Genomic DNA, 19,309 nt, shown 5'->3' on the forward strand with positions numbered 1-19,309 from the left:
GCAGTGCAGGACGCTTTGACGTAACGCAGAGGATGTGACGTAATTGAGTGACGTCAGCAAGGGCGAAGACGAAGAGCAAGGAGAAAACATAACGAGGGATTCACTAATTTTCCTCTCTCTCTCTCTCTCTCTCTCTCTCTCTCTCTCTCTCTCTCTCTCTCTCTCTCTCTCTCTCTCTCTCTCTCTCTCTCTCTCTCTCTCAAGGATGACATCAGTTCCCTCTCTCAGCACTTGTAACTTGATCGTGTTGCTGTTGTTGTTGTTTGTGGTGGTGGTGGTGGTGAGCGAGCTGCAGGTGGTGATAGCAGCGATGGTGGTGGTGGTGGTGCGAGGTGTGGGTGGTAGAGATTGTGGTGGTGTTATCAGTGGCAGTGATAGTGCAAGGGAGTTCTAGGAAATGACAGGGAGGGAGGAGCAGGTCACTTCACCCCCGCCCTCGTCCTCTTCCTCTTTCTCCTCCTTCCCTTCCCTATCCATCATTAGTTATCTTTTTTTTATTTTTTTATTTTTAACGTTACCCTGATTAGCTTCCTATTTTCTCCTCCTCCTCCTCCTCCTCCTGCAGCAGCAGCAATAATCTCTCCCACCCTGGACGGAACTAACACCGGGGGAAGGCGGGGCGTCACGCACGACCGGGATCACCCAGGTGCCGTGTGTGTGTGTGTTTGTGTGTGTGTGTGTGTGTGTGTGCGCGCTCTGCCAGCCAGGTGCGCCCGCCAGCCTCCCTCCTGCCCTTTGCTACCCCTCTCCTCCTCCTCCTCCTCCTCCTCCTCCTCCTCCTCCTCCTCGTTTTTGTTTATTTGCACGTAACATAACCAACGTGTTCCGTTATGTTTGTTACTGTTTTTTTGCTTATTGTTTTTTGTCATCATCATCATCATCTTCACTACCACCACCACCATCATCATCATCATCATCATCATCATCATCATCATCATCATCATCACATATAACTTTACTTTCACCGACAAAGAGATGAGAGAGAGAGAGAGAGAGAGAGAGAGAGAGAGAGAGAGAGAGAGAGAGAGAGAGAGAGAGAGAGAGAGAGAGAGAGAGTTTGGCACAGGTGGAGGAGAGTGCCAGTCAGGTGAGAGCCGAAGGTTACTGCTTCAGGTGGTGAGAGTGGGGGAGAGGGAGGGATAGGGAAAGGGGAAGGGGGTGCCAGGTATAGGAGGTGTGTCACAGTGGTGGTGGTGTGACTGAAGTGATAGATTTAGTGGTGGTGATAGTGACTGAATTCGTCATCACCACTACTACCACCACCATCACCAGCTTCACTACTATTATTACCACCACTTCGGTATTACATTTTATCTTTTTCGTTCGTTCCCTTGTTCTTCATTTTCTACTACTACTACTACTACTACTACTACTACTACTACTATTTCTTCTTCTTCTTCTTCTTCTTCTTCTTCTTCTTCTTCTTCTTCTTCTTCTTCTTCTTCTTCTTCTTCTTCTTCTTCCACCACCACCCACACCATTACAACAACAGCTACTTCTTCATAGAAATAGAGAAATAAGAGGAAGAAGAGAGTAAATAAAAAGGCAAGAAATGAGCCGATAACAGAGGGAAGTATCACGTTTATTTTATTTTATTTTTTTTTCTTGCTTTATAAGCTCTTCCTCTTCCCTATTGAGAGAGAGAGAGAGAGAGAGAGAGAGAGAGAGAGAGAGAGAGAGAGAGAGAGAGAGAGAGAGCGAGCGCGAGCGCAGCAGTCGTGACCATAACGGTACTGTTGCCTCGTCTCTCTCTCTCTCTCTCTCTCTCTCTCTCTCTCTCTCTCTCTCTCTCTCTCTCTCTCTCTCTCTCTCTCTCTCTCTCAAAAAACCACATCACCTTGTCTTCACTACCCAGCACTCATCGAGAGAGAGAGAGAGAGAGAGAGAGAGAGAGAGAGAGAGAGAGAGAGAGAGAGAGAGAGAGAGAGAGAGAGAGATCGTGGGCGGCGGGTATGGAAGGTGTGGAGTGGCGTGGAGGTGTGGGCTGATGGCGTGGGCGGGGGCGGAATCTTCAGGTGTGTAGGTGTGGCCTCTGGGTGTGTGTGTGTGTGTACCCTGAGATGTGGCTGCTCAAGGGCATAGGTGCGGGTGTTGGGGGTGGTGTAGGGGAGATGAGGGTGGGTGATGTGTCGTTGGTGTGTCCGAGGCGGGTTGGGTGGGCGTAGTGGTGAGTGGGTGCAGTAGTAGCAGTAGTAGTGGTTGTGGTGGTGGTAGTAGTAATAGTAGTAGTAGGAGGAAGAGGAGTGATAAAGTGCGTGAGTAAGAGAGAGGGGAGGGAGCTGATGTCCTGGATGATGTGTGTGAGGAGGAGGAGAAGAAGAAGAAGACCATCCTAGCACGGGGACTTTAGTTAAGACATGGTTGACGAGGAGGGGAAGGAAAAGGAAGAAGACGAAGTAGTGAGATGAGGAGGAGGAAAGGGAAGATGAAGAAGAAAAGAATACACTGAAAATAAATAAATTAATAAATAAATAAATAAGCAAAATAAAAATAGAAACCATCGAATTATCAACTGTTTCGCGTAAGAAGAAATTGAATTTTGAATGGAACGTAAACCAAAAGAAACTGAAACAAATACATCAAAAAGAAAAAGAAAGGGATGGCGGAGAGAGAGAGAGAGAGAGAGAGAGAGAGAGAGAGAGAGAGAGAGAGAGAGAGAGAGAGAGAGAGAGAGAGAGAGAGAATGTTAGTGATGGTGCTGTCGGTGGTGGTGATGGTGGGGGAGGAGGTGGTGGGGTTGGTGTTCTTGGTGAGTCCCTGTTTGTTCCCACCTTCGCTCCACCACCACCATTAACACCACTCTCCCTCTACGTAGATCCGGGAGGTAGTGGTGTTTTGTGGCGGGAGAGAAGAGGAGGAGAGTGGAAGATTGGATTGGGGGTGGAATAAGTTGCGAGTTTGTGGTGTGTGATGCATTAAAGGGTATTAGTGGGTGATGTGTGCGAAATTGAATTACTGGTGTGTGTGTGGGGGAGGGGGAGAGGCAGATGTTTTGGTGGTGGGCAGGTGTGTTGGGGACGGAGGAAGGGGAGAGGGGCAGATGTGTAAGGGGAGTGAGGAAGACGGGGAGGAGTCCAGGTGGGTGTGTGTGTGTGTGTGTGTGTGTGTGTATAAAGGAAGGAGGGTGGGTGGTCACTATCCAGCTGCGGAAGAGAGAGAGAGAGAGAGAGAGAGAGAGAGAGTCGGCAGCAGCGGTGGTGGTGAAGCTGTAACATGAAGAAGGTCGTTACTAAAGAGTAGAAATGTAAGAAGTGTTGGTGGTGGTGGTATAGGAGGAAGAGAAGGAGGAGGGCGCGGGCAGGGCAGAAGAGGGGCAGCGACAGCAGTAGGAGGTAGGAAGGGGAAGAAGGATACAGGGACTACTAACAAGGTCAACTCAAAGGACTCTCTCAGCCTGTCAGCCAACCAGCCACCCACACTTGCTACCTTCGCCATCACCACCACCACCAAACACAACAACAATGAGACAAATATTCACCCAGCCTTCCTCCTGCTTGACCCTTCGCTCTCCCCATCGCATCCCTGGCCATTACCCTGCCTACCCTCACCAGTTTGATCTCCACAAGACCATAAACACAATTATCTCCACCATTTCTTGAGTCTTCAGCTACCCGAAGACCTGAAGAGACACTCGTGCATATATCCTAACCCCTTTCCTTCTCACCCTCCTCCTCTTCCTCAACCCAGCGCAGGAGGAAGAAGAGGAGGAGGAGGAAGACGGCGGGGCGTTGGCGTTGGTCCGGCTCCAGTTGCCGCCGCGGTGGCAAATGATCACCTAAAATGTAGTTGCCAGATGTCGCTCTTGTACGCGCCACTCTGCCACCAGCCAGCCAGCCACTTATACACCGCACATCCTACACTCCCTCTCCTTCACTTGCCGCCTCTCCCTGGCTCTCCCTTTCCTTCACTGGAGGGCCTCAAAACTCACTGACGACCTCACACCACTACTTTTTTTTTTTAGAAAAATGGTGTGTGGGGTGACTGACGTTTCTTCCCCATGTGTGTGTGTGTGTGTGTGTGTGTGTGTGTGTGTGTGTGTGTAGAGAATCTCTCTCTCTCTCTCTCTCTCTCTCTCTCTCTCTCTCTCTCTCTCTCTCTCTCTCTCTCTCTCTCTCTCTCTCTCTCTCTCTCTCCTGTTCACTGGGCTGCCGATCACTAGGCTCCCCCACCCACGCCACGCCGTCCCTCCTTCCCTCCTCCATTCCTCTCTCTCTCTCTCTCTCTCTCTCTCTCTCTCTCTCTCTCTCTCTCTCTCCTCTCTCTCTCTCTCTCTCTCCTCTCTCTCTCTCTCCTCTGCATTAACTATCATTATTACCTTCTTTGCCTTTTTTTTCTCCATCATCGACGAAAATTTCATGCACATTATTATTATTATTATTATTATTATTATTATTATTGTTGTTGTTGTTGTTGTTGTTGTTGTTGTTGTTGTTGTTATTATGTAGGTCGCTATACAGTGCGCAATCTTTTGACTTTTTTTATACCTTCATTTTTTGTTAGATTTCTGCGTGAATGTGGAAGTGAAAGGGAGTGAAGTGACGGTGGCGGTGTGGCTTGGTGAAGGTGGGGAGAGAGAGAGAGAGAGAGAGAGAGAGAGAGAGAGAGAGAGAGAGAGAGAGAAACCGTGTGCCTTCAGTAATTTGCTGAACATTGGTACTGGCTGTAGAACGAATGAAAACAGTAGTAATAGTAGTAGCAGTAGTAGTAGTGGTGGTGGTGGTGGTGATGGGTCAGGTGAGGAGAAGGTGGTGATGGTGGTTGCTGTCGTTAGGTAAAGCCCCTCCCCTGTGTGTGTGTGTGTGTGTGTGTGTGTGTTACTGTGCGGAGTCAATCATATCCTGTTAGGGCTTCTGGTGCAGACAATGCTCTCTCTCTCTCTCTCTCTCTCTCTCTCTCTCTCTCTCTCTCTCTCTCTCTCTCTCTCTCTCTCTCTCTCTCTCTCTCTCTCTCTCTCTCTCTCTCTCTCTCTGTGTGTGTGTGTGTGTGTGTGTGTGTGTGTGTGTGTGTAACTTAAATACTATATACATTTGTACAACTAAAACAATATCATCATCATTATCACCACCATCATCATCATCATCATCATCATCATCATCATCATCATCATCATCATCATAGATATTTCCTCCCTTCCTGCATTTCTCATATTTAATGGTCATACTAGTAGAAGGGGACCAAATATTTGCTATATTAGGCTCTTGAGATAAATACGAAGACATACATGCACACATACACAGCAGCTCTTACACACACACACACACACACACACACACACACACACACACACACACACACACACACACACACACACACACACACACAGTCAGTTAGATATGGTGAAACAAATAACAGGAAAGAAGTATACAAGGTCTCCTGTTGAAACACAAGTTGGAGTAGGAGGGGAATAAAAAAAATATATATATATATATATATATATATATATATATATATATATATATATATATATATTTAAAAGTGAATATGAGAGACTTGGAGTGGTGTGTAAAGGGTTGTGGTGGTAGTGGTGGTGGTAGTAGTAGTAGTAGTAGTAGTAGTAGTAGTAGTAGTAGTAGTTGTGATGGTTTTGATGGTGGTAGTTGTGGTGGTGGTGGTGGTGGCCCAGGGAGCAGTGAAGGGCCACTGTAGATAAGAGTTTGTTGTGTATGCGAGTCTTATCTCAGCCCCACACCCTGCCTCACACCTTGCTCATTGCAGTGAAGACGTTTTGTGAGTTGCAATTATCCGTCTCACTTTCCCTCTCATTTCTCACCTTCACCTCACTTGTCTTCTGCTCCCTCCCACGTGTCTCATTCTCCTGTGCCTCCCTCACATCTGTTTGCTCAAGCTGCCCTCCCTTCTTCATTCTTCACCTTTTTAGCTGTAACATCTGTCATTTTACCTCTTGTGTTATGGTAGTATTAAAGATAAATTTTTAACAACTAGCTTGTCTGTCACCCACAACAACACACCAGTAAGGAAGTATGAATTGTACTGTAAAAACTACCTTAAGTGTATGAGCACAGGCTAGCTGAGGAGGGAATGAGGGTTGGCTGGATGCAGTGTGGTGTCATAGTTTGTGCCAAGGTAATGCGATCCGTGGGGCAGTTTCCACTACACAGCAAGGGCAGAGAGGCTAAGAGTTATATTTGCCTTCATTTTCTGCCATGCTTGTCTTCAGAGAGTCTTATCATCAGCTTAGTAGAGTAGCATGTCCATCTGAGTTATTGAGGTTCTGTTTGTGGATGGTTGTCATATTTTTGCTCTGCATAATTATTGGATGGAAGGATACCTGAATGGAGTGGGTGAAATGTTTATGTGGTGCAGTGGTGGGCTGCTGATTCAGATGTTTTTTTATATTCCTGCTCCATGAAATTTAAGGACAGAAGGATGATTGAGTGGTGTGGCTAAAGTGGTTGTGTGGTGATTTGGATTGTTTTCATATTCCTGCTCAGGGAAATTAAGGGACAGAAGGATGGTTGAATAGAAAGGATAAACTGATGAAGTGGTTGTGTGGTGACATGATGAAGTGGTAATCTCCTGAGTTCACATCTCTGTATGTTACTGGTGGTTGTTCTTGTTGTGCCATCACTAGTATAACATGCAGGTAACTGGCATCTTGAGGCATGTTTCTCCTCATTGCAGTCTTGACATGCATTGTTACTGATGCTTTGTGTTTGTGTTTCAGGTGCAAGAGCCATGATGTGTGACCGGTGGTGGCAACTTGGCCTCCTGAAGATGGCTGCCGCCTTGGAGTACACCCCCCCTGTACTGGTGTTCCCACGCGAGCCCCCGAGGTTTCTTCTGCCTGCCTAGAGCGACCAGCACCCACCACTGGTCTGCCTGCCCACCTAGCTGGCCGGCTGGTTGCTGCCACGGCTGCAGGAAACCATTGGCACACCTCTCAGCCACAGTTTCCCCTGCTCCTGCTGGCCTGGCTGGCGAGAAACCAAGTGCATTACCGCTAACCATGTGATAATGTTGTGCCCTAACCCTGGACCATCGCTCAGCTCACTCGTCCACATGCTCCCACACTAGTGCAGTTTCATTAGTTGAAACCATAGACTTTATAGCCTTAGCGTGGAGGTGGAGAGTAGTGTGAGTGTACACCTTGGCAAACTTTGAACATCTTATGACACAAGGGCAGGACAATAGTCTTTAGAGGCAAGGAGGTGTGTGAAAAACACCCCATTCCAAACCAGACATCTCGAGCAAGTGACATTTTTTAGCCCTGGGACGGAGGACAAAGTGGTTTACACTGGCTCTTCTTGTGCGGCTCCCGTCATTCCGCCACCGTGGCAGGGGTGGGGGGAGGCACAGCACTGGCTGGGGGGGCTGCCCCTGATAATATGGCCGACTTTCAGCAGGGCAGACAAGTTGTTGTTGATCGGCTGAAGCGTCGCCTGAGTCACTACCGCCAGAACCACAACTCCGTCACTTCTCGCTTTGACACTTCCATTCAGACTCTGTACACAGACCAGTCCAAACAAACCCTCTTGCTGAAACAGAGGCACATAGAATCCAAAGCTAAGAAAACTAACAAGAAAACCACAGAAAATAAGAAGCAGGATAACTCTTCACTATTAGCCACCATGGGGGTAAGTTATGCGTGTGATAGTAGCAGGCAGTTTTGTGCAAAACGAAAACAACAGTCAACTTATTCTTCACATTTTAGATTTAATTGATTTTTATTTAGCCACTAACATAATGTGTTCTGTAATGTACCTGACTCCCTCACTCCCCTGCAGCAGTCAAAGATGCTTGCCCGAGGGCACGACCAGACGACCTCATCTGGCGAGACCCACGAGAATGAGCCGGCCACCAAGAAGCAGCGGTTGAACAATGGTGCACCTCCCCACGGTGGCCCCCTCCACGGCAACCCCTCTCATGCGGGGGGCCCTCCTCCACCTCACGGGGCAGGGCTGCACCCAGGGGCTTCCCAGTCCTCTGGCTCCACTGGGGACATTGGGGACCTGCAGATGGCGCAGCAGCTCCCTAACATTAAAAAGACGGACTCGCCTGTGCCTCTGGGAGCTGCTGTCTCCACTGCCAATGGACCGCCAGTGGATGAGGTGAAGAAGGAACAGCAGGATCTGGACATTAATATCCTGGAGGAGTTTGATGATTTCAGCAATCTTGGTGATATGGACGATATAGGCATCAATTTTGATCAGTTCATGAGTGACCTTGACTTTGACAACATGAAAACAGAAAACAGTAACTCAGGCTTGGCAGACCTTGTGAAAGAAGAATCCGTAGACAATCTCTTTGAAAACGAGCCGTCAAGCGTGAGCAGTGATAGTGGTGTAGCAAGTGGTAATGCTAATTCTCAGAGTCCTCAAGTGAACATGAGTAAGTCTGGAGGAACTCCCACCACCTCGGCCTCACCTGTGTTCACCCAGTACCCGGGGACACCCCCCGTGTCCCATACCTCCACCCCACCTACCTCTTTTCCTCCAACTTCATTCAATCCCACATCCACCTCCACCACCTCCAGCTCCCCAACTCCATTCTCTGCTCCTAGTAGTGTGCCAAAAATCCGCATGAACATGAGTCAGCCAGACATGATTCCTGCCGCCCAGACGCTGAAGCAGATGGCCGAGCAGCACCAAAACAAGATGGTGTCCTCGGGGCCCAACCCCGTCCGGCCGAGCTTCCCCGACTACCAGCTGAATAATATGAACAGTCCCGCTGGCCCTGGCATGATGGGGCAGACGGGGAGCATCGGTAATCAAATGTACAATAGCAACATAAATCAAACCAATGCCATGTACAACAATCAAAATAGTGGTATGAGTGAAATGGAGATGAAAAAACGGCAGATGATGCAGCAGCAACAGCAGCAGATGGTGCAGCAGCAGGTGCATCAGTCTCAGCAGCAGCAACAACAGTCACAGCAGCAACAGCAGCAGCAACAGCAGCAACAGCAGCAACAGTCTCAGCAGCAGCAGCCTCAACAGCAGCAGCAACAACAGCCTACCGGCCAGCAGCAGACCCAGATGCCAGCAGGAATGGTGTCCTACCAGAACCGCATCTCCCCCCTGGGCTCCTTTCCCAGCTCCTCCCAGCCTGGCACCCTCACCCCACAGTATCAGATAGGTGGGGCCATGGGTACGGGGGTGAGGGGCCCATACCCAGGGGGTCCACGAGGGCCTTCCCCCATACCTCCTGGCTCACAAGGGGGAGGACCATCACCCATACCTGCAGCTGTTCAGGTGAGTCTCTCAGGCATGTTGCTCTGTTGCCTCACAGAGCTTTACAACTCTTCCCACCATGTAGTCATTGTGATGTGAGGCTTATAATACTGAAAATTTGTAATATATAATTTTTTAAAGTAAAGCCTTCTGCAAAAGTCATTTTGGAGGGGAATTTTTCATTCAGTTAAAATGTCAAAAGTTTGACAAGATTTTCATTTTAAAACTATGAAATATTAAGAATAAATTTCCTTACACCAAATTATTGTGAAGATCAAGTTTCAGGTTCTGAATGAAGCAGACAAGTGGAGATGTTTTTCACACTGTGAAGAGCATTTATTTTATTCTTTGTTTGTAAATATAATATTATACTCATGCATGTCTTTCCTCTTATTGTGACCTTTTAATATCATTTAACAGTCCTGTGACTCCCCATCAAACTGTTTTGTGCAGGAGGCTTTACTGTTAATTATGTCAACTTGTGTCATGTACCACATAAAACATACTTTAAATTTCTCATAAAAACTTATCTTTCATTGCTTGATATAATTAAACAAATATAGTAATATATTTCTCTTTTAAGAAAAAATGAAATTTACATGATAATTGCAGTTATTTTGATGAATGACCTTTTGTTAAACTTTCACCAGCTTTGGATCTTTCAAGTTAATTTATTTATTATTTTCAATAATTCTTTGGAGCCTTCTTTCATTTCCATATTCTTCCACTCTTCTTCACAGCTTGGTGGTCAGATGGGAGCTGATGGCAAACTAAGTAATGAAATGTTCTATCAGGGTCAGATTAGCAGCCAGTATAGGATGAGCCCAGCTCAGCCACCAAGATACCCCAGCCAGCAGATGATGGGACCGGGGGGAATGATGCGTCACGTCAGCCCAGCTGGCGGCCAGATAGTTGGCCAACCCGGGCAGATGATGCCCCGCCCCCCACCACCTGAGTACCAACAGTTAATACAACAACAACAAATAATGAACCAGCCCATGCCCCAGACCATGTCCCAGATGGGTCAGGGCATGAACCAGATGAGCTACCAGGGCATGCGGCCCAACATGAGGCCGGGCATGGTCACCAACCCAATGGTCAACATGGGCTCTGGCCAGATGATGGGCAACATGGCACAGCAAACACTGCCACCCAACATGCCCACCATGAAGCCCAGCATGGTACCCACCACTACCATGAACCCTGCCTCCAGCATGCCCAGCAGCACCATTGCTGGAGGCACCATGCCTGCCATGAGTGTTGGCACCATGTCAGCAAGCAACATGAACAGCAACATGGGGCAGGTGAGCACAGCTGGCACCATGGGCCTGGTGAGCCGCAACCCCATGGGCAATGGCAGCATCCTGCAGCGGCCCAGACCGCCCAATGTCAACATCGGCCCGGGTCCCGGTGGCCTCAACATTGGCACGCAGATGCCGCCGTCCAGACCAGAGTGGCGGATCATGATGCAGAACAGCCAAGGCAACATGCAAATCATGGGCCCCATGCGGCCTGGCTATCCACAGCAACAACCCCAGCAAGGTGGGTCATCACTCCTCACACCTTGTTCCCTTCTCATTTAGTTGAGCCATCCAATGAAATACGTACTGATACAAGCCAAACTATTGTTATCAAATTTTATGTAAATTTAGCTTTTATTGAATATGAAATATTGATTCAGCAAAGGATTTTCTAATCTTTAACCAAAGTAATATTGTTTTGATAGTTTAATTATTCAATAGCTATGAATTGTATTGTTTGTTGTGCTGCATTTTAGTTATATAAAACTAATGTACTGAATGATGTTTTCTACCTGAACAGGTGGCATAATAAACCAGCAAGGTCAGCTGATTGGCATTCAGCGGCCACCCAGTCAGATGATGAATATGATGGCCATGCAGCAAGGCCCCTCCATGCAGGGCGGCCCAGGCATGCAAGGCAACTCCAGCATGCAGCCTGGCATGCAGCCTGGGCCAGGCATGCAAGGGGGGCCAGGGATGCAGGGAGGACCAGGAATGCAGGGAGGGCCTGGGATGCAAGGAGGACCAGGAATGCAGGGTGGACCTGGGATGCAAGGACCTGGGATGCAGGGAGGACCAGGAATGCAAGGAGGACCAGGAATGCAGGGTGGGCCAGGCATGCCTGGGGGCCCTGGTATGCAAGGTGGTCCCTCAATGCAAGGCCCAAGAATGCAGGCTAACATGGTGGCCTTGACACAACAGGGACAGGTAGGTGATCAGGCTCTTGTATAGTGTTAGTTGTGTGAGGCTCTGTTCTTTCACCAAGAACCTGCCTTTTATGTAGTGTTATGTAATCTAGGTGTATTGAGCTGCCAAATCCTCTTAGGTATGTTCTTAAAGGTATCAGAATGATTCCACCATTATCTTTCAAAATTATTCATCTTGCATATTGGCAATGTTAAACATTCCAAGCTAGTGAGGATTTCTGCCGTTGTGATTTTCTTTATATTTTATTCCAGAACAGCAATTTATGATAAATTATTTAGGAAATTTCACTTAGATTTTTTTTTTTTTTATCATGTCCAAATTCCATTCATCAAATAAAAGCTTCAAGATTCATAATAAGTAATATTTAAAGTATATAGAAATATGGCATACTAATCTTGTCACTGTTGTAGGTGCGGATGGGAATCCATATGAGCCAAGCAGGAGGCATGGGCGGAGGTCAGGTGACTTCCCAGTACCCTGGTCAACAAGGTCAAATGTCAACAATGACCCAGATGCCTCCTGGACCCAATCAGATGATGACCAACCCCACAGCACAGGGCAGGAATCCTGCAGCAATGGCGGGCATGACAGGTGCCCGCAGCCCAGCTGCCATGGCCCAGATGAGTGGGCCGGGCCATCCCATGAGCCCTGCCAACAGGGGCCAGATGGGAGGTGCCAGTCCTGTCAACATGGGCCAGATGAGTGGTCCTGGACAGGCCCCAAGCCCTGCCAACATAGGGGGCATGACTCATCCCCGGTCCCCTGCCACGATGGGGCAGGTGCATCCCCGCAGCCCAGCCACCATGGGTCAGGGTGGGCCAGCCAGACCCTTGAGCAATCCTGGCATGGGTCAAGGAGGCCCAGCACGGCCCCTCAGCAACCCAGGCATGGCTCAGCAGCAGGGGCAACAGGCCAGCCAGACAGCAGGAGGAGGGACAGCTATTGGAGGTCAGACGACAGGCAGTACTCCGGGCCCCATGAACAGAGGGTCCCCCGGGGGCATGACCCAGGCCACAGCTGGCATGACCCCAAGTGCCAGTGGACTTAACCAAAACCCCAGTAGTTTAAGCCAAAATCCTGGTAGCATGACCCAAAATTCTAACAGTATGAACCAAAACACTGGTAGTATTAACCAAAATCCTGGTGGTATGAGTCAGAATGCTAGTGGTATGAACCAAAGCCAAAGTGGTATGAACCAGAATTCAAGTGGTATGAACCAGACCCCTGGTGGCATGAACCAAGCCACCAGTGGTCCCCCTGGAAGCCGACCAAACCAGAGTCCAATGAACCAGGTACAGTCAATCCCTGGTCCGGGTGCAACGGGCTCCCAGACCAACCTTAGCATGAACAGAGTGAAAGGCGGCAATGCAACAGTGAACAGTGGGCAGACCGCACCTCAGACCTCAGTGGCCAACCAGCGGCCGGCCAATGACAGTAATAACAGTGTACGGACATCACAACCCTCCACGCCCAATCCCCCCACCACCAGCAGCACCACCCCGGCCACAGACCTTGATTTTGATTTTTGTGACTTTGCTTCTCTGATAAGTGACTGAGGTGGTGGTGTGGCTGGGCTCGGCGCCTCACATCAGTGCTGTATATATGAAACATTCCTGTAGAAGTGTTATATAATGTACAGTCTTAATTATTATTTTATTAATAGTAGTAGTAACATTATTTTTTATTTTTATTATTTTAACTATTTTATCAAAACTACTACTACTACCACTATGATTATCATGAGTAATTATCAGTGAATGGTCCAAGAACTGAAGAAACAAGTAATTTAGTATATCGATATAATCATGAAGACTTGCCATATCATATAGTCTTACTGCCAAGTATTATGCCCCCTACCACCACAGCAAGAGCAACCACCTGACCACAGCCTCAGTGCTACAGTCCGTTTTCCTGATGCTGGGCACAGCCATAGATTTCACCTCAGCACTCACCAACAACATGTCAAGTTTCTTACAAAGCTTATCAGTTACACTATATTTCCTCCTATAAAACAAACACTGAAAGATGTCATAATAAAACAGGAGTTTGCTTCTTCAACCCAGCCAGCAGCATTATAGAGTTTTAGTATTGGGTTTTCTCTTGATGTGGTAAAGGACTATGGTCTTGACAGAATGACAATGTGCCTCACTGAAAAGCATGTGTAAGCTGGACACAATCAGGCTGATGTAACCACATTTCCTTTCCATGACATGGGCCTTGGAGTTCAGAGATATAACTATTGGAGTAGTATTTGTATTTGTACTGGTGAGAGTGAACACAGAGAAATCCATAGTGAATGTTACAGGTCAGCTTTTGTAGTGTGTTCTGTTCCTGTTTTCTTTTAATGACAGCCTGAACTGCAAGGCCTTATTTGTGCCAAGTATGTGTACAAAACATGATTTTATGACATGAACAAACCCTTTCTGAAACTGTCTTGTGTTGTGTCTGAGTGCTGCTCCCTCCCTCCACCTTACCCCTATGCTCCAGCAGCAAGGTGTCTGTAGCTGTGTACTCTGGTGTAGGTGGTTCTGTAGACTTTCTCATCACTGTTAATTAGCTTCACAAAACACAGATCATGATCTTTTAATTAGCGTGTGTGTGTGTCTGTGCGTACACACACACACACATACACACACAAAAATAATTTTCTGGGTAAAATTCTTGCCATTGTTATGTTGCTGTTTCTTAGTCCTCTATCTGATGGTGAGCCTCTGCCACCACCACTGGCTCTGGCCTGGGTGATGGCACATGTCCTAAGGTGCTCTTGTGTTCAGGCATTGTAGAGAGGGGGACAAAGAGCAGGATTTTGCAATCAGTCAATTACAAAAACTTCTGTGTCTGTCTGTCTGTCTGTCTGTCTATATTTGAAAAGACCTGTTTATTGACTAACATTATTCCCTTCCATGCCCTTTATCCCCAAGATTTGGTTTCACTTCTTGCAAACTGAAGTGCAATGCTAAGATAATGAAGCATGCCTTATTTTCACCCTTACACTTTGCGTCTCTCTTGGCGCTGATGGCCATGGACCGGGCAGGTGCAACCACATGCTGCTTGTCAGAGCCATGATGAGTCACCAGTATTATTGCAGACCTCCAGCACACTCCACTTGATGTTTTTTTTTTTTTTTTTTTTTTTTTTTTTTTCCTTTTTTTTTTTTTTTTTTTTTTTTTTAATTCCAGAACAGTTGTCTATGCAGTATTAATACCAATGTTTGTTTCCTCATTTTTGAAGTCTTTGTACCCAGAAGGATCACCTTTGTAGAATTATCTTTTTAAAGTATTTAAAAGATTTGGAGATAGGCATGAAGAAGCATCATTTCACACTGAAAGAAACACAAAACTGTAAACTATTTTTATATACATATGACTTGTGCAGCATAGGACAAGGAAGACATTGTGCTGAGCCTGCAACATTGCATCAAATTCCTGTCACTGAGAAAAATGTCCGTTGGTTTTGCCGAGCATTTCTTTGTTATCTTTTGTACAGGATGATCTTCACCCAATGATTCTCAGGTATATTTGCAGAGACTCAAACTTCCCCAGTCTCCTACATGTATATTTATTTATCTTAAGTTCTTCACACCTCAGTTTATTTTTATTATTATTATTATTATTATTATTATTATTATTATTATTATTATTATTATTATTATTATTATTATTATTTATTATTATTACTTTTTATTCTCTCTCTTCCCATTTGTAATCATTATTTTTCATCTAGAGCCTCTTCAGGGATAATGATACTTTTCTGGTGCATTTTCTCCCTTCCTGTTTTGATGTGTGAGGCAAAACCAACACAAGGCATGAGGGCCCTTTGCTGTGATCCTACCACAAGAGTCACTCACTCCCTCACTAGTTATAACACAACCTTGACACCAGCAACACCAGGAGAGGGAAGGAAGGAAAGAACCACGGATGGCTTTATTACTCTTGGAATGACAAAGTTTGTGTAGTATATCCTGCCAAAGTAACAAAGACGACAAGACATGGTGATTGATGCCGGGTGTGGTACTCAAGTTGTGTAGGTGGCAGCATGGCAGCCTGACCACACACACAGGACCTTCCTCAAGTGCGTGCAACATGTTCGCCAGTGTACAAACCCGTAGTGCTAGTCCACCACATAAAGGGAATGGAGGGCCCCAGCTTCCCTGCCATCCACTTGTGATCATTTCCTGAGTTCATAATGTAGTCATTCCAGCATCATGTAATATTACTATGCATTTCTTGATGTGACAAAGAAATTACTTGTAGAGGTTAATATTACATAATTCCAGGATGTCAAAAGGTCTTTTTGCAAAATGTTTCAATTGCTGAGGGGAAATAATCCTTGTGAGTGATGCAGGGGCTGCCCTCCAGACGTGCCCGTGAAGTCAGTGAAAACATGTGTCATGTAGTAAATATCTTTTCCAGAAGACATATTTTGTAAGCTCATTAAAGTAAAAGTGTACAAATTTAGCCTTCACTTCAAGGGCCAAGTGTTTTCACTGATTTTAGGCACATCAGGTTTTGTAATGCAAAAGAAGTTTGTGCATATGTGACACCATAATAAATTATGAGTTTTTGGTAATTTGTGTAAACTGTTTATTTTCCAACTTTTTGATAATGGAAATGAGCCATAACAGTTCTATACCAAAGTCTCATAATTGGTGATCTTACCACAGTTAATATATATGGGCATCAAAGCATTTTCTACTTTGTTTTGACACAAGTTTCCAGTAGTGTAAAATCTCAAGGACAGAATTCATCCTTATGACCTTTTTAAATACGTTGAGTTTAGCTTTGCCCAAGGCCGAGTCAGCGAGGAGGCGGAGCTATGGCGAGGCTGGTGAGGGCAAGGCCTGCTGCCCACCAGACAGCAGCTCATGCTGTGGCACATCAGTGGTTTTCACATGCAATCAGATTTTTATTATAAATTTTATTTGTACTTATTAAATGTAGGTGTATGATATCAAAAGTTATTTTGAACATTTCACTGTGTGTTTTAACGTAAAAAATAAAATTGTATTTTATACATTTTTTAATAATTTGTTTTGAGGATTTTGATAAGTCCTTTTTTTCCCATTTTTTCACTTTGTACCTGTCTTTTTTTCCCCAAGTCGTGCTTTGATTGCCCTGACGGGAATATTATCTGGGGCTCGGATGAAGATGTCGACAAATCTGTGGTTCTAGATTGGGTTTTGTACAGATGTGATTGTAACTGAACTCTGTCTGCAGTGCTGCTGTTTGTGAATAGAGTTCATCTGAGCCACAGGTGTAGACGCGTACCAGTCTTTTTGTGACCGTAGACAGTGCCGCACCACGACTGTGTCTTGCCTCACCTCGCATAGTTCATCGAAGTGTTACCTCACCACCACCTCCTCGCGCTTGTCGCCTAGGCTGTACTCGCTGCCAGGACCCTAGATCAGTATTCCTTCCCCTGTACAGCCCCACCACCAGTTATGGCTAGAGTTTGTGTATTTTTTATCTGAATATTAATTGTAGGTATATTCAAAGCTGTTATTTATGCAACCTAAGACAAGTGAATATATTTTAACCAGCAAACTGGTACCTGAGGTAATAAAGGTAATGATGTCCCAAGTCTGGCCCTCCTGGGGCGCTGACAGCCTTCGTGACACTGGCAGGACACGGGGTGGCTGAGGTGGCAGTGTCACGGCTCGCTAGTGGCACACCCCGTGGTGGGGGGCGTCTGGGGCGCCGCGCCCGGCCGTCCCCTGCCCACAGTCTGGTTTTGCTGGCTTGCCACTCGCCCTGCATGGAAAAGTTGTGTGTAGGATATAACAAAGGCACAGGAAAATTGTGAGGATGCAGGAAATAGCACTTGTTACGCAGTGGGAAGTGGATGATGCTCTACTACTGCTGTGAATAGCTCGAGGGGAGAGTTGAGAATGTCAAGTGGAAACGGAAACCATTCTAGAAACCATGGAGACAGGTGGGTGCGGCACACAGTGAACCCCTGCTGGCCACCTTGTGACCAGATGATCTCAGCCGACGTACTTAGGTCACAAAGTCAGTCGCTTTGTAACATGTCACCCATCGGCTGACATGCCATCCTTGCAGATATGTACATATTGTTGTCATTTCAAATGCAATAAAATAGTTTCGGTGAGAACGAGTTTCTTTTCCGTTTGAGTACATTTTAAAGCGAATGCTGACATTTTTGTTGATGCTAACACAAATAAATAAGTGACATCAATAAATCTAAATAAATAAAGGGATACCATTCAATGCAGCAAAGAATAGATACTGGTGACAGATGACGATCAGTGGCTGTGTGACGCAAGCAGGCGGGATGGCCAGTCAGGACCCGCGAGTGGCAACACATAGATGACTAGGTGAGCGTGCCACGATAGAAAAAAAAAAAAAAAAAGGTGAGGCTGAGATGCAGCAAGTGCCTCGGCCACGCCTTTGCACCTGGGATAGACAACCTGCATTTCGCAGCACCAACACTCAGGAAAGACAACCACATCTTTTGGATGAAAATAAGGTTTGAACTTGAGTGTTTGTTGTTATGGTTCCATAGTCCTGGCGTTACTCAGTCTTCTAGCCCTTCACTCTCTAGACCAGTGGTTCCCAAACTTTTTCTGATTTACCCACTTTTTATATATGATCCTTATCCATGCCCAGCCCCCTCCCCCAGCCACATCTCTTGACTACAGTGACTGTCTTTAGTCCTACATTTATTTAGGTCCATTATGAAAAAAAAAAAAAAAACAACCTCCGGCAATACCAGTAATTTTATTCATTCCACCTCATATTGTTCTTGTGTGATAGGCCTTGGGATTTTTATAGCCCCCCGAAATTTGCAGCGTAGTCCCCCACTTTGGGAACCACTGCTCTAGGCATAGGTAAGCTGCCGCATACACCTTTCTCTAAAGTTTGCCCGGGTCCCCCTCCATCCACATTTACCCATCGTTCTTCTGCACTCATTTTAATGTAAGTCAGGGGCGTGCCATGAATATTAGGGCCCTGTCACACGGACGATTTGGTCGCGCGACTCGGCATCACTTCCAAGTCGCGGGGAAGTGGCTTTCTATAGCTTTCCATTGTTTTCGTCAGTGGGCTTTCACACGAGCGTTTGCTGCTAGCGACTGAGCGGCTAGTCGCCTGTCACCGCTACCGTTCGCGACGATTGGTCGCTTGGATTGGAGCCTTTTCACACGGGCGACCTTGTGTTGCTCGATCGCGCAACCGCTATTTATTTATTTGTTTGTTTACTTATTTATTTATTTATTTTATTTTATTTTATTTTATTTTTTCTCCAAGAGAGACCGTCACTTGCTTAGCAAACCCTATCGTATTGCGGAGGTCATTTGATTAATGTAAGAAGATGATTGAGCTACACCTGAATCAAACCTCCTACATCTCATTTTAGCATAAACATGACATGCATATATACTTAATATACGCTAATAACTTATGAACATATTAAAAACACCTTTGAAGATGTGGAGAAATAAGTCCAAAAAAATCGGGCACAGCGTGGAACGTGGGAAGTGTGGGAGATGACTGTGATTGATACACACCACGAGCGTTCTTGCATACGGGCCAAAATTATGAGCTAGATGTCATGACTCACGGCAGTGACAGAAGGCGCGTAGGGTATCCCTACGACATTCGGTATCTCCAGTGTTGGATAAATTTTACGTCCACCCGTTCACAGAGTTCTGCGCATGCATATTTTCCACATGTATCACCCACCCTCCCTTGCTCACGTGCACTGAGTGATACTGTTCAGGGGCAGCACAAGAATATTTATTGTTTGTCCTAACAGAATGATTTACTCATTCACAAGGATGTATTTCTTTGCTTCATATTAATCATGAAGCACGAAACCTTCATTGAAACATGTGTTTGGACGCCACGAGTCACGAACACACACCCTGGCAAA

The 19,309-nt window shown here is 46.2% G+C and overlaps 1 protein-coding gene across 11 annotated transcripts in view; it reads left to right on the forward strand.

The window, feature by feature from the left end:
• The window catches only part of LOC135102901 (collagen alpha-2(I) chain-like), a 107,941-nt gene that overhangs the window by 47,767 nt on the left and 40,865 nt on the right, over positions 1–19,309 (forward strand). For 9 of the 11 annotated variants that reach the window (XM_064008542.1, XM_064008540.1, XM_064008539.1 and 6 more), the window contains 5 exons: positions 6,686–7,595; positions 7,746–9,212; positions 9,932–10,733; positions 11,013–11,419; positions 11,830–17,905. In XM_064008542.1, coding sequence (XP_063864612.1) covers positions 7,347–7,595; positions 7,746–9,212; positions 9,932–10,733; positions 11,013–11,419; positions 11,830–12,975 — 4,071 coding nt within the window. In that variant the 5' untranslated portion in view covers positions 6,686–7,346 and the 3' untranslated portion in view covers positions 12,976–17,905. Of the gene's footprint in view, positions 1–627; positions 647–6,685; positions 7,596–7,745; positions 9,213–9,931; positions 10,734–11,012; positions 11,420–11,829; positions 17,906–19,309 lie in introns of those variants that run through there. The other 2 variants (XM_064008546.1, XM_064008547.1) reach the window with 2 other exon arrangements.

The sequence above is a fragment of the Scylla paramamosain genome, chromosome 8 (genome assembly GCF_035594125.1).
Source record: "Scylla paramamosain isolate STU-SP2022 chromosome 8, ASM3559412v1, whole genome shotgun sequence".
Taxonomy (NCBI): Eukaryota; Metazoa; Arthropoda; class Malacostraca; order Decapoda; family Portunidae; genus Scylla; species Scylla paramamosain.